The sequence below is a fragment of the Diceros bicornis genome, chromosome X (genome assembly GCF_020826845.1).
Source record: "Diceros bicornis minor isolate mBicDic1 chromosome X, mDicBic1.mat.cur, whole genome shotgun sequence".
Lineage (NCBI taxonomy): Eukaryota > Metazoa > Chordata > Mammalia > Perissodactyla > Rhinocerotidae > Diceros > Diceros bicornis.
In genome coordinates, this window is record NC_080781.1 from 68,073,587 (window position 1) to 68,088,944 (window position 15,358).

The following is a 15,358-nucleotide window of genomic DNA, read 5'->3' on the forward strand; positions in this document are numbered from 1 at the left end:
GAGTTTTAAGAGTTCTTTATATATTCTAGATATAGGCTTTTGTTGGATATGTGATTTACAAATATTTTCTCCCAGTCTATAGCTTGTCTTTCATCCTAGTGAGGAGCCTGAACTCCTACCCCACCTAGTAGTCGTGAGGAGTCCCTTCCCCTGGGAATCAATGGAGGCCAAGGTGAGAACCTGGACTTTCACCCTCACCTGCAGTAATAAGGTAGCACCCCATCCCTAATGGAGCAGGAGGCCTGCTAAACAGAAGATTTAAATAAGATCCAGAGTCTCATATGTCTAGGTTTCAACCAAAAATCACTAATCATACCAAGAACTACTAAGATATCAACTGGAATAAGAAAATACAATCAACAGACACAAATGTTAGAACTATCTGACAAGGATTTCAGAGTAGCCACCATTAAAGTGCTTCAAGGAGCATTTACGAACATGCTGGAAACAACAAAAAATAGAATGTTTCAGCAAATAAATAGAGTACATAAAGAAGAACCAAATGAAAAATTTGGAACTGAAAAATATAATAACTGAAGTGAAAAAAGAAAAAAAAAAAAACTGAATGGATGGGCTCCATGGCAGAATGGAGAGGACAAAGGAAAGATCAGTAAACTTGAAGACAGAACAACAGAAATTACTGAATATTAACAACAGAGAGAAAATAAACTAACAAAAAAAAAGTAAACAAGATTCAGGGACCTATGGGACTATAATTAAAGATCTATCACTCTTCTTCAGAGTCCCAGAAGAATAGGAGAAAAAGTGTGAGGTTACAAAAAATAGTCAAAGAAATAATGGCTAAAAATTCCCCAAATCTGGCAAAAGACATAAACCTACAGATTCAAGAAGCTGAGCAATTCCAAATAGGAATAAACTCAAAGAAATTCACATCAAGACATATCATAATTAAACTTCTGAAAACTAAAGACAAAGAAAAAATCTTAAACACAGCTAGACAGAAAAAATATATCTCGTATAAGGGAAAAACAATTTAAACACAGCAGATTTCCAGGGAGGCCAGCAGGAGTGGCACAACATTTTTCAAGTGGTGAAAGAAAAGAACTGTCAACCTAGAATCCTATAACCAGCGAAATTAGTCTTTGAGAATGAAGGGGATATCAAGACAGTCTCAGATTAAGGAAAACTAAGAATTAGTCACCAGCCGACCTGCTCTAGAAGAACTTCTATTGGAAATTCTTCATACACATGGGAAACGGAAGCAGAAGAAAACCTGGAACATGGGGAATAAAGGAAAAGCAACAGAAATGGTAAATATTTGTACAAATATAGTAACCTATTCTTCTCTTAAGTTCTTTAAAATATGTTTGATGGTTAAAAAGCAAAAATTAAATCATTTATTGATGGGGTTTTCAATGTATATAGATGTAATACATAAGATGACCTGTAAACATAAAAGGGGAAGGTAAAGGGATTTATAGAATAGTAAAGTTTTTATGTTCCACTTGAAGCAGTTAAATACTAAGTAGACTGTGAAAAGTTAAATATGAATACTGTAATTCCTAGAGCAACTACTAAAACATTATACAAAGAGATAGACTAAAAGGCACAACAGACAAATTAAAACAGGATTGTAAAACCTGTTCAAATAACACAAAAGATGGTAGGAAAGGTAAAAGAAAGTAACAAAATAAAGAGGAAAACTAGCAGAAAACAAATAATAAAATGGTAGACCAAACTCCAAATAAATCAATAATTATCAATACAACTATAAACATCAATATAAATGAATAATTATTAATGTATCCATATATATATGTATGTGTCTGTGTGTGTGTGTATATAAATAAAACTATGGTGGAGAGAATAATGGCTCTCTAAAATCTCCATGTACTAATCTCCAGAACCTGTGAAGATGATACCTTACATGGCAAAATGGACTTGGCTGATGTGATTAAACTAAAGAACATGAGCTGGGGAGAGTATCCTGGATTATCTGGGTGGACCAAATATAATCAAAACGGTCCCTGTAAGAGGGAGGTGGGAGGGTCAAAATCAAGAGAAAAGATATGACTATAAAAGCAAGAGTCAGAGTCAGAAAGATTGAAGATGCTGCTGGCTTTAAGAAGGAAGAAGGGGCCACAAGCCAAGGAATGCAGGTGACCTCTAGAAGCTGGAAAAAGCAAAAAATGGATCCTCCCCCAGGAGCCTCTGGAGGGAGCATAGCCCTGCCAAATGCCTTTATTTTGATCTAGTGAAACCTAATTTTGAACTTCTGACCTTCAGAAATATAAGATAATAAATTTGTGTTGTTTTAAGCTATAAAGTTTGTGATAAGTTGTTACAGCAGCAATAGGACACAACGGAAATTCAATGGGGAGAGCACAGCCTTCACGTAGGAACAATTGGACAAAACAATGATCCCTCACTTAAACTGGATACAGGAATTAACTCAAAATGGAGCACAGATCGAAATGTAAAAGGTAAAAATACAATTTTTAGAAGAAAATATGGGAGAAGATCTTAATGATCTTGAGGTAGGCAAATAGTTCTTAGACATAACAACCAAAGCCTAATCCATAAAGGAAAAAAATGATAAACTGGAACCTATCAAAATTAAAAAGTTTTGTTCTATATAAGACATTATTAAGGAAATTAAAAAATAAGCTAGAGACTGGGAGAAAATATTTGCAAATTATATATCTGTGAAAGGTCTCATATCCAGAATATATAAATAACTCACTAAATTCAACAGTAAAACAACAACAACAACAACAAAACAGCCCAATTAAAAAATGGACAAAATACTTAAATAGACACTTCACCATAGTGGATATATGGATGGCAACTAAGCATATGCAAAGACATGCAACATCATTAGCCATTAGAGAAATGTATATTGAAACCACAAGACACCACTATATGCCTGACAATACCAAGTGGTGACAAAGAAGTGAAGCAACTAGAACTCTCATACAGGAACTCTCATACATTACTGGTGGAAAGACAAAAACAGCCACTCTGGAAAATAGTTTGGTAGTTTCTTATAGAGTTAAAAATACACTTACCATGACCAAGCAATTCCATTCCTAGAGAAATGAAAACTCACGTTCACACAAAAACCTGTACCTGAGTGTTATAGCAACTCTAGTTGTAATTGCCAAAGGGTGGAAAGAAACCAAATGTCCATCAGTGGTTGAATGGATAAACAGACTCTAGTACATCCATACCATGGAATACTACTCAGCAATAAAAAAGAATGAACTTCTGATATATTCAATGACTTGGATGAATGACAAAGGCATTATGTTGAGTGAGAGAAGCCTGCTCCAAAGATTATGTACTATATGATTCCATTTATATGGTATTCTCAGAATGAACAAGCTATAATAATAGAGGACAAATCAATGGTACCCAGCAGTTAGGGGTCTGGAGAGGGTTACACAAAGGAGATTTTTGGGGTGATGGCACTTTTCTGTATCCTGGCTGTGGCAATAATTACATGAATATATACATGTGTTAAAAATCATAGGACTATGTACCAAAAAGAGTGCATTTTACTACATATATTAAAAACAAATTTTTAAAAATAAAGCCAATGTCTCAGGTCACACCAGACCTGGCTCCCTAGAGGCTGGAGATGTCTAAAAATAAGGCTGGATGATAGTATATTTCAGTCAAAATTAACTCAATATGAAGTTTTATCCCCTTGTTGCTTTCTAAAAATGGAGCAACTGGTTATTTTTACTAGATTATAACCACGTGACACAAGGTATATTTCATCTGTAACTGCAATGTACCCAATAATTTAAGTACAAGAGAAATAAAGGGACTTAGTCTCACAAAACTTTTTTCTTTCCTAGATCAGAAGTTTAAATCACATCAATAATCTGTGAAACTCTTGAATTTTCAGAGACTGGTATATCATTAGGAAATTGAATTCATTTAATTTTAACATGAAAATGTACAATTTGGGACACTAACTGAAGAATGGAGTTAAAGGAAAAAGTAAAATCACCATAAAGGACAGCCAAAGGTATGCATATGCCTATATGATGCCAAAACTACTGGTCAATATGGTCAGTTTGCTGAGGGCCTCAAATTCCAGATTTTAAAATGACTTTTCCCTTCTTAGTCATGAAAGTACTGTCTATGTCATCTGAGGAACCCAATTCTACCAGACCTCTTAATACGTAAATTCTTCAATAATTAATCTCTTTCACAGTAGCCTCTGACAATTAAGGGCTCTGTAACTAGTGCTGCCAAGGGCCCAATATATGTGAACAGGTAAAAGAGAATTTTGTTTCTTTGTTTAATTACCTCTCTAGTCCCAAAAGGATCAGAAAGAGAGAAAGAAAATAAAGAACAAGAGCACTAAAGGGAGATTACATTAGCAAGGCAAAACAAGGAGAAAAGAAAACTGGACAAAGTACTTAGACAATCCGTAAAGACCATCTCTTCCAGAAAACAGAGATAAAGGGAACATTTCCTAACTCATTCTATGAGGCCAGCATTACCCTAATACCAAAACCAGACAAAGATATTACAAGAAAGGAAAACTATAAACCACTATCTTTCATGAACATAGATAGAAAATTCTCACCAAAATATTAGCAAATCAATTCCAATAATCTATAAAAATAATTACACATGATCAAGAGGAATTAATTCCAGGTACACATGGCTAGTTCAACATTCAAAAATCAATTAATATAATTCATCACGTCAAATAGGCTAAAGAAAAAATATCGTGTGATACGAATAGATGTTAAAAAAACAACACTTGACAAAATCCAACACCTATTCATGATATAAACTCTCAGCAGACTGGGAATAGAGGGGAACTTCCTCAACTTGATTAAGAATATCTACAAAAAGCCTATAGCTAACAATATACTTAATGATGAGAAACTAGATGCTTTACCCCTAAGACTGGGAACAAGGCAAGGATGTCCTCTCTTACCACTCCTGTTCAACATGGTACTGGAAGTCCTACCTAATGCAATAAGACAAGAAAAGGAAATAAAAGGTATACATATTAGGAAGGAAGAAATAAAACCATCTTTGCAGATGATATGATTATCTATGCAGAAAACCCAAAAGAATTAACAAAAAAAACTCCTGAAACTAATAAGCAACTCTAGCAAGGTTGCAGGATATAGTAGAACCCCCTCATCCGCAGTTTCATTTTCTGCAATTTCAGTTACTCACAGTCAACTGTGGTCTGAAAATATTAAATGCAAAATTCCAGGAATAAACAATTCATAAGTTTTAAATCACATGTCATTCCGAGTAGTGTGACGAAATCTTGTGCTGTCCCACTCTGTCCTGCCCGGGATGCCATGTCACAATGTCTATGTTATTCACCTCACTTCATCTTATCATGCAGGCATTGTATCGTTTCACATCATCACGAGAAGGGTGAGAACAGTACAATAAGATATTCTGAGAGAGAGAGAGAGACCACATTCACATAACTTTTATTACAGTATAGTTACAATTGTTCTATTTTATTATTAGTTGTTGTTAATCTCTTACTGCGCATAATTTATAAATCAAACTTTATTATAGATATGTATGTATAGGAAAAAACAGTAATATATAGGGTTCAGTACTATCCATGGTCTCAGGCATCCATTGGGGGTCTTGGAATGTATCCCTCACAGATAAGGGGGGAGTATTGTATAAGGCTAATATACAAAAGTCAATCACTTTCTGGGGCCGGCCCAGTGGCGCAAGCGGTTAAAGTGCGTGTGCTCTGCTTTGGCGGCCTGGGGTTTGCAGGTTCGGATCCCCGGCGCACACCGACGCACTGTTTGTCAAGCCATGCTGTGGTGGCATAGAGTAGAGGAAGATGGGGACAGATGTTAGCTCAGGGCCAATCTTCCTCAGCAAAAAAAGAGGAGGATTGGCATCAGATGTTAGCTCAGGGCTGATCTTCCTCACAAAAAAACAAAAAAACAAAAACAAAGTCAATCACTTTCTTATATACCTCCAATAAACAATACACGATTTGAAATTAAAAATATAACACCACTGAAATTAGTAGCAAAACATGAAATAATCAGGTATAAATCTAACAAAACATGTACAAGATCTATATGAGGAAAACTACAAAACTCTGATGAAATAAATCAAAGAACTAAATGAATGGAGAGATACTCCATGTTCATGAATAGGATGACTCAATATTGTCAAGATGTCAGTTCTTCCCAAACTTGATCTATATATTCAATACAGTCCCAATGAAAATCCAAGCAAATAATTTGGTAGATATGGACAAAATGATTCTAAATTTCATATAGAAAAGCAAAAGACCCAGAACATCCAACTCAATATAGAAGAAGGAAAACAATGTCGGAGGGCTGACACTACTTGACTTCAAGACTTAGCATAAAAGCTACAGTATTCAAGACAGTGTGGTACCGGCAAAATAATAGGCAAATAGATTAATGGAACAGAATAGAGAGACCAGAAATAGACAAACATACACAAATATAGTCAACTGATCTTTGACAAAGGAGCAAAGGCAACCCAGTGTTGAAAGGATAGTCTTTTCAAAAAATGGTGCTGAAACAACTAAACGTGCAAAAAAAAAAAAAATCTAGACACTGACCTCACACTTTCCACAAAAATTAACTCCAAATAGATCATAGACTTAAATGTAAAGCACAAAGCTCTAAAACTTCTAGAAGATAACATAAAAGAAAATCTAGGTGACCTTGGTTTGGCAATGACTTTAGATACAACACTAAAGGCACAATTCATGAAACACTGATAAGCTGGACTTCATTAAAATTTAAAACTTTCGTTCTGTGAAAGACACTGTTAAGAGAAGGAAAATACAAGCCACAGAGCGAGTGAAAATACTTGCAAAACATCTATCTGATAAAGGACTGGTATCTAAAATATACAGAGAACTCAAACTCTCATTCATTGCTGGTGGGAATGCAGAATGGTAGAGCCACTTTGGAAGACAGTTTGGCAGTTTCTCACAAAACTAAACATAGTCTTACCATATAATTTAGCAATTGTACTCACTGGTAATTACCCAAATGAGTTGAAAACTAACATCACAAAAAATCCTGCACACAAATGTTTATTGCAGTTTTATTTATAATTGCCCAAATCTGGAAGCAACCAAGATGTCTTTCAACAGTGAATGAATAAACACATTATGGTACATCCATACAATGGATTATTTTTCAGCAATAAAAAGAAATGAACTATCAAGTCATAAAAAGATATAAATGACTCTGAAATGCATATTGCTAAGTGAAAGAAACCAGTCTAAAAGAGCTACAAACTATATGATTCCAACTATATGACATTCTGGAAAAGGCGAAACTACAGAGACAGTAAAATGATCAGGGGTTGTCAGGGATTTGGGAGAATGATGGGAGAGATGAATCGGTGGAACACATGGGATTTTTTAGGGCAGTGATACGATTCTGTATGATACTTTAATGATGGATACACGACATTATGCATTTCCCCAAACTCCTATAACCGTAGAACACAAAGTGTGAATCCTAATGTAAACTACGAACTTAGTTAATAAGAATAATGTATTTTTTTATAATTGGTTCATCAGTTGTAACTAATGTACTACACTAATGCAAGATGTTAGTAATAGAAGAAATTGAGTGGTTTTTTTGGGGGGAGGGGAAGGATATATAGGAACACTCAGTACTTTCTGCTCCATTTTTCTCTAAGCCTAAAACTTCTCTAAAATATAGTCTTTTAATTAAAAAAATACTCCAGGATATAAATCATACTTCTCAACTTAATTAAAGGCTTCAGGTAGCATTGTTGCATTTAAAAAAGTGTTTTTCAAAAAAATTTTAAAGGATCAAAGTTAAGCAAAAAGTGCATGAAATCTTTTGAAGTTAACGAATGTCAAAATAATACTTACTGGAAAACTCTAGCTCTTCCATGAACCCTTCCCTAAATGCCTAATTTTGGAATTACTACATAGCTTCATTTGTGACTCTCTTTGGGTGTTGATATTATGTTAATATATATTTTATCATTATTTGTATATTTTTCTCCTTCAACACACTGCAACTCCAAGAGGGCAAGGCCCAAGTTTTATTCATTTTTGTATCTCAGCTGCCTAACACAGTATCTTGTACCTAATAGTCATTCAACAAATGTCTGCTCAATACACATTGCTGTGATCTGAGTGTTTGTGTCCCACCACCCCCAAATTAATATGTTGAATTCTAACCTCCAGGGTAATGTTATTTGAAGGTGGGGTCTTTAGGAGGTGATTAGGCCATGAGGGCTTTGTGCCCTTATAAAAGAGTCCCCAGAGACCCTTCCTACCCCTTACATCATGTGAGGTTACAACAAAAAGATGGCCATCTATGAACCACCAGTTTATGGTATTTTGTTATAGCAGCCCAAATGGACTAAGACACATATATTATCCCTTACTTTACATAATAGATGCATTCTTGAAGAAAAGGGGTATTGACTATATCTTTATAAATCATATTCTCCTTTGAAATTATTTTATAATTTTCAATATAGCTTAATTTTCATTTCTAATAGCTTATCAATTGAGAATATCTTTTTGTACTTGATACTGTAATTTTCTGTGTCCCCAATTTCTCTGTCGATTAAGTGGTTCCCAAGAGGGTGGTGGTTACAGAATATGAATAAACTTTTTTATAATATTAAAATAAACATTTATTTTATGAAATCAGATGATTTCTGTAAATATATGTTTTATATTTTCCTTAAGTCTTAGCATGGTTGTATGTAATATGCTAATAGAAATGCTGAATTAAAAAAAATCCTTAGAAGATCTCAAAATCCCCAGATTAATGAAGATCAATAATGATGTGATACTCCTATGATATATGTGTGGATGGGAAGAAAAGGCACTGAATATGATTTGTAGAGATTTAAGGAATGAAGGCCAATAGGGTTCTCTCGGTCTCTCTTGGCAGCAGAATCCCTAAAATATATCTCATATAGAACTCCAACATATTAAAACAGAATTGCTGCAACTTGGAGAGAAGAAATACCAACCCATTCTCTTGGCCTCCTCTGGGCCACAAGTCATCTCTACATAATACAGTTTATCTTAAAAGTCTTTGTAACGATAGCCTTAAGACCCTCAGAATCAAAAGAGCATTAAAAGGCAAATAAGCAAGCAGATGGTATGCTGAGGTCCCATATGTTAAGCATGAAATCGTCCTTCCTTTTTCTTCTTCTCACTTGACATTTCTCTCTTTCTGTCTTCCTTCTCCCTCGTGGATGCCTCAGGCCTCATTATGAAACCACCTCACACTGCTCAGATGACTGGGTGGCATTCATTTAGAGCTGAGAAGGTTCCTGAACCCTGCCCTAAAGGTCCCAAAAGTATGTGGAGGAGGTGGGGAAGATTAGAGTATAAAGGGCCATAGATCGGTCCAAAGTGCTTATATGCCAAAGCATGTAATCAGGCTGAGGAAAAAATAGGAAGCCAAGGAATAAAAGGGATAACAATCCATCTTTGCACACCAATTATAAATCATACCTGCAATACTACTCAAAAATAAACAATGGCCAGGTTTTAAAAATTCGGGAGAGTGATCATTTTTAAACTGACAGTATAGAAGCTGGAAAATGGTATTAGGAATGGTTAAATGCTACTACTATGCTCTACATTCCTAAAGTTATTCCTAAAGTCTAGTAAAAAGAAAACTTTTTCTATATGCTCTGAAAGTATGAGCAGGCACTCCTTATAACATCTGGCAATTTCTTCCTTTTCTTGATCCAAAAGGAATCAAATGTACTTTTTGAAGATTGATTTTTCTATACTCATTTCTGTTTACTTGTAATTAATTTATATGAGGTTAGTACAGCACTTCCATTCTATGGGTGCTCAGTATTTGTTGAAAGAAGAATCAAATATTAGCCTACTAAAAATATTTCAGTCCTTAAGGAAGTTAGCTTGATTTAGATTTCATACCCTGATATTGAGCTGTCACTAAGCAACAGAGATCTGTATTTTCAAGGATTGGAATTCTCTCTAAAAACTAAAGTCTAATACAAATGTCATTATTTAAGACTCCTCCCTTTGACCAGCTTAATTAGTCATGTTCTAACCTGTTCTCTTCAATTCAAAAGAAAGTCCAGAAAATAATCTGCCTTTAACTTGTCAGCAAGGTACTTACATTCAGCTAATAAAGGAATAAAGGCCAATTTGCTAATTCTGCCTTGCACAAGAGCTCGGAATAATCTTTATCCTTAAGTAATTTGTAGGTAAAAGATAATTCAGCAACCAGGACTGTGCTAAAAATGAATATAAGCATTTAAAATATTTCAACATTAGCTACCACAATTAGATTTGTAATACTGTTCTGTTTAGCTTAAAAACATAGAAGAAAGTATAAATTCTTGGTCTGTTGCTTGGTATCTTGATTTAAGTCCTCTCCCAGGGAAGGGGTCTGGTTCATTGGGAGAGTACTCAACAGAGCCCATAGATGAGAAAGGAGAAAAGAAAATGGAGGGAGTCTGACTGAATTGTTTTGGTTTTACTCTCCAATCACTTCTTCCCTGTTTCCACTACTGTTTACTTTACTTCCCTACATTTATCACAGGTTTATCTATAGGAACAGATTTATCACAGGTTCTGTCTGTAGTCTTCTATTTCTGTTCTTTTCCTTGGTGAACTCACTAATTGCATTGTTTCAACTATCACCTCTGCATCTCTCTAGCCCCGGGCTCCTTCCTGAGCCTGTCTTGCATTTTGTATTACCAGCTGTCTTGATGTTCCACTAGCACCTCAAACTTAACATACCCAAAACCAAAATTTCCATCTTCCTAAACAAGACCTCCTGACTTACTACCTACTTCTGTTAAAGGCATTATCATTCTCGGCATCATCTTTGAATCCTATTCCTCTTTTACTTCTAATATGTGATCTGTTGCTAAGTCTTAATGACTCTACCTCCCTTAACTCACCCTATCTCTGACATCTTTTCCCTCCATATTACCATTTCTACCACTACTCCAGTACAAACGGCTATTACTTCTCATCTAGACTATTATATTAGCCTCATAACTGGTTAATAAATATTTGCTGAATGAATGCATGAAATGAAAATAAAAGGTATCCCTACTTTAGGTCTCTCACCACCCTAATCCATCCTACACAAGGGTCAGATTAATTTTCTAAAGTACAGCTCTAATCTTATTACTCTTTTACTCAAAATAGAGTTTCCTACTTCCAACATAATTAAATAAATTTTTGTTTTACAGTTAAGGTATTTCACATTAGGAGCTCTATCTATCTTTCCAAGACTACCTCTAATTCCTCTGAAACATTATCCCCTCACTGGAACAAAGATAGACTACTCGCTTCTCCACACATACTCTATGTTCTCTCTCATCTTTTTCATTGTTATTCCTATACCTGTGACAATCCTACTTTCAATTCAGGCCTATCTCAGACAGCACCTCCTCTGCAAACCTTTCCTGACTCCCCATCTTAACGGTTTTTCCTTTGAAACCCCTGGACACTTGACCGGTACTTCTTTTAAATAATTTATGACCTACTTTGTATTATGGCAATAAAATAAAACTTGTCTTATCCTGCATGATTTGAGAGAAGAAATGTGCTTTATTTATATCTAAATACCCTGCAGGGCCAAAAACAGTACTTTATATGACAAGTTCTCAATAAATATTTTCAGGGTAGGGAAAAGAATGAGTAAATGAAAGGGAACATACATGATATTGAGAAGAAATAAGTGATAAGGGATCTAAAACAACATACAGTGTTAACCCTTATATGTAAGAGTGGTAACCAAATTATAGCCAAACCTCATTTATACTTTTGAGCAGACTTTTTTTTTAACCATATTTCTGATGGAAATCTAAATTTATTTATTTTTATTTTAACACATATATTATGTTTTACTATGTGCCAGGCACTGTTCTAAACCTTTTATGTAACATTTAATCCTTAGTTACCCTATTTTATAAATTGGGAAACTGAGGCACAGAGACTAAGCAATTTGCGCAAGGTTACAAGGTTAGTAAGTGGCAGAGCCCAGGATGTCTGACTCCAGAGACTATATATGTACCATGACTATATATTGTACCTAAAGATATATACTTCACTGACTTTAATATTTGAATAAATTGAAAACAAGGTTTTTTTCCTTGAAAGCCAAGAGTCATTACTATAACTTTGCTTTATTAAAATGTGTTACAGTACAGTGACAAACTGAGGAGGCTGTTAAGATGTAGAGGACCCCTATACGAATGGGGCCAAAATGCCCAGCTTCTGTGGCTGTTTTTTCGTTGGTAATGTTTTTCTGCTTTTTTCCCTTCATGTCACACTGTTGTTTACCACTCAGGGCTATCAGTGTACCTAAAATGTCTCCATCCTCTTTTCAATTTACTCGGAACTAAGAACCAAGCTTACCAGAAACGTATTAAATAAGAGCCAACAGGGTTCTGAGGAGCTTCTTTTGTAAAGTTCCTCATGCTTTATTACAACCAATGATCCTGGGCCGGCCCCGTGGCTTAGCGGTTAAGTGCACGCGCTCTGCTGCTGGCGGCCTGGGTTCGGATCCCGGGCGCGCACCGACGCACCACTTCTCCGGCCATGCTGAGGCCGCGTCCCACATACAGCAACTAGAAGGATGTGCAGCTATGACATACAACTATCTACTGGGGCTTTGGGGGAAAAAATAAATAAATAAATAAATAAATAATAAATAAACAACCAATGATCCTGTATCTTACACTGGTTTCAGGAGTGAACTCCATTAAGTGGAGGCTGTTACAAGTCTGATCCACAGATAAACCGGGCATTACTCTATAATTTCTGCTGACTGCATAAAAGAGTTATGTAAATGAGGGTCCTAAAGGCTGACAACACTCCCCCAAAAGTGGCTTATATCAGCCCAAGTTTCATTACTAGAAAATGTCATAGTGTTTCTAAGTTATAGTAACAAACAATGCATAGTTTCTCCTATTCTTACCTTTGCGCCACCCAAAAATCCCAGGGAAATGGCAACCCTAGCTCGTAGATCTGGCCTGTCTTTGGGCCACACATAAGAAAGCATTGCTTTTATGATTTTCCGAGTATCAACATCTTTTAACTGTTGAAAGAAAGAAAACAAAGCAGTAAGTAATATGTCATTTCAAATATAACTATATTTCAATAATGCAGAATCATGTAAATATTTGAGAAAAATCTGAAAACATTACAAACAATTTTTATTCTGAATCTAAGGTCAATTATCTTTCAAACTCAAACTATTTTGGAGAAAAAAAAGTATTTCAATTGCTTTTAAAAAGCTACTTAGTTCTCTTAATTTCTTACTTCCAACTACAGCCACCCTCATCTTGCCAAAAGGTTATTCAGTAGGGGTGAGGGGCCAAGTACTATACATTTATTTCTTGTCTATTAAGCTATCAAAACATTACATAAAATTTTGGGCTGGCCCCATGGCGTAGCGGTTAAGTGCGCGTGCTCCACTGCTGGTGGCCCAGGCCTGGATCCCGGGCGCGCACCGATGCACCACTTGTCAGGCCATGCTGTGGCGGCGTCCCATATAAAGTGGAGGAAGATGGGTACGGATGTTAGCCCAGGGCCAGTCTTCCTCAGCAACAAAGAGGAGGATTGGCAGATGTTAGCTCAGGGCTGATCTTCCTCACACACACAAAAAAATTACATAAAATTTAAGAAACATTTCCATATTTCCATCTTTGTGGTCAAAATCTTTATATACTTTTGGGCTCTTTATCAATATGTTTATTTAAAATAGTTTGGAGACCTAAGTCCAAACTCATGATAGAACAGACTTACAACATAGTGTTTAGGAAAGTAGGAGTCTTGGCATTGACCAAATAGAACAGAGGTTGAGTTATTAAAAATTTTGACAAAAATAAAATTTTCCAGTCATGCTTAATCTGACCTAAATCTATCTTATATTTTTGTTTTCCCCAAGTTCCGGAGGCAACACTCCCATTAAATCTTTTTGTTTTAGTTTCAGCTTTTAGAGGCAGAATATTCAAAATCAAACCCACACTTTCTAAAGCCAAAATAAGATCAATACATTTATATTCCAAAACTACTATATTATTATAGTTAGTGAAATAATCCCCATTTTAAAAACTGAAAGTATCTACCCAATTTCTGGAAAAGGTATTGAAAAGCAAACAAAAAAAAGTTAACACTCGTTGGTGACGGTGTATAGAAATGAGCACTCTAATACACTGTTAACAGGAGAGTACACCAAAACAATCTTTTTGGAAAGCAATTTGATACCTACCATAAGCTTTTAAAATAATTCTGCCCTTTGTCTCAAGAACTCCACTTCTGGGAACTTATGCTTTAAAAAAATACTTAAGAATATGCTCCAAGTTGAATCAATTTTACTTCCTAAAAATCTCTTGAATCTGTCTACTTCTATTTTCACCACCAACTAATCCAAGCTATCATCATTTCTCACCTAAAGCACTGTAACAACCTCCTAACTGATCTCCCTGCATCCACTCTGCTCCCTGTCCAATTAGTTCACTCTGCATCTGATATAACTCTCAGCTTAAATCCCTTCATTGACACCCTATCACTCTTAGGATAAAGATCAAAGTCTGTAACATGACTTACGAGGCTCTGCTTGGCCTAGGCCCTGCCTAGCTCTCTAGCCATGTCTTATACCACAGCTTTCAGTATTCATGCCAAACTGGCTTTATTTCAGTTCCTCAAATATGCTATAATCCCTCCTGCCACACAGCCTTTGCACAATACCCTTCACTCTGTCTGGAATAATCTCTCTCTGTAACACCAACCCGCAATCTCTTCCAACTAGTTCACTGCCAGCTCAACCAGCACTTCCTTAATGAAGTCTTCCCTAACCCCAGTCAGGATCCTCAGCCGTACTCTCTCATAGAACAGTATTCCTTTCTTCAGAGTATCCATTTCAAATATAAACCACATATACAGCAGTGTGATTATCTGATTAACATCTGCTCTCCTGCTAGAATTTAAATTCCATGTGAGTAGTTTGTGTTTTCTGCTCACTGTTGTAACTCGATACCAAATATAGTGGCTGACATGCAGTAGGAACTCAACAAATATTTATTGAACAAAGGAATGAAAAATTTAGCTGTAAGGATGTTTATCCCTTACTGTTTTAATAGGAAAAAGAATTGGAAACAGCCTAAATAATCAACAATGAAGAACCATGTAAACAAATTACAGTGACTGCATACAACAAAATACAGCCATACAGAAATATAGGTAAAGGGGTTACCAGAGGTACCAGAGGGGAAGGGGGGGTGCGGGGGTGGGTGAAAGGGGTAAAGCGACACATATGTATGATGACAGACAATAATTGGACTACTTGGGGTGAAGTAACACATTAAGGTAAAGGTACACATT

General features: G+C 35.7%; 1 protein-coding gene across 2 annotated transcripts in view; it reads right to left on the reverse strand.

Annotated features, from left to right (window-relative positions):
* ABCB7 (ATP binding cassette subfamily B member 7) overlaps nucleotides 1-15,358 on the reverse strand; it is a 124,430-nt gene that overhangs the window by 24,881 nt on the left and 84,191 nt on the right. Inside the window, exon 4 of one of the 2 annotated variants that reach the window (XM_058536207.1) lies at nucleotides 12,951-13,070. The exons of the other annotated variant lie outside the window; for it this stretch is intronic. Coding sequence (XP_058392190.1) covers nucleotides 12,951-13,070 — 120 coding nt within the window. The remainder of the gene's footprint in view (nucleotides 1-12,950; nucleotides 13,071-15,358) is intronic. 2 annotated transcript variants of the gene reach the window in all.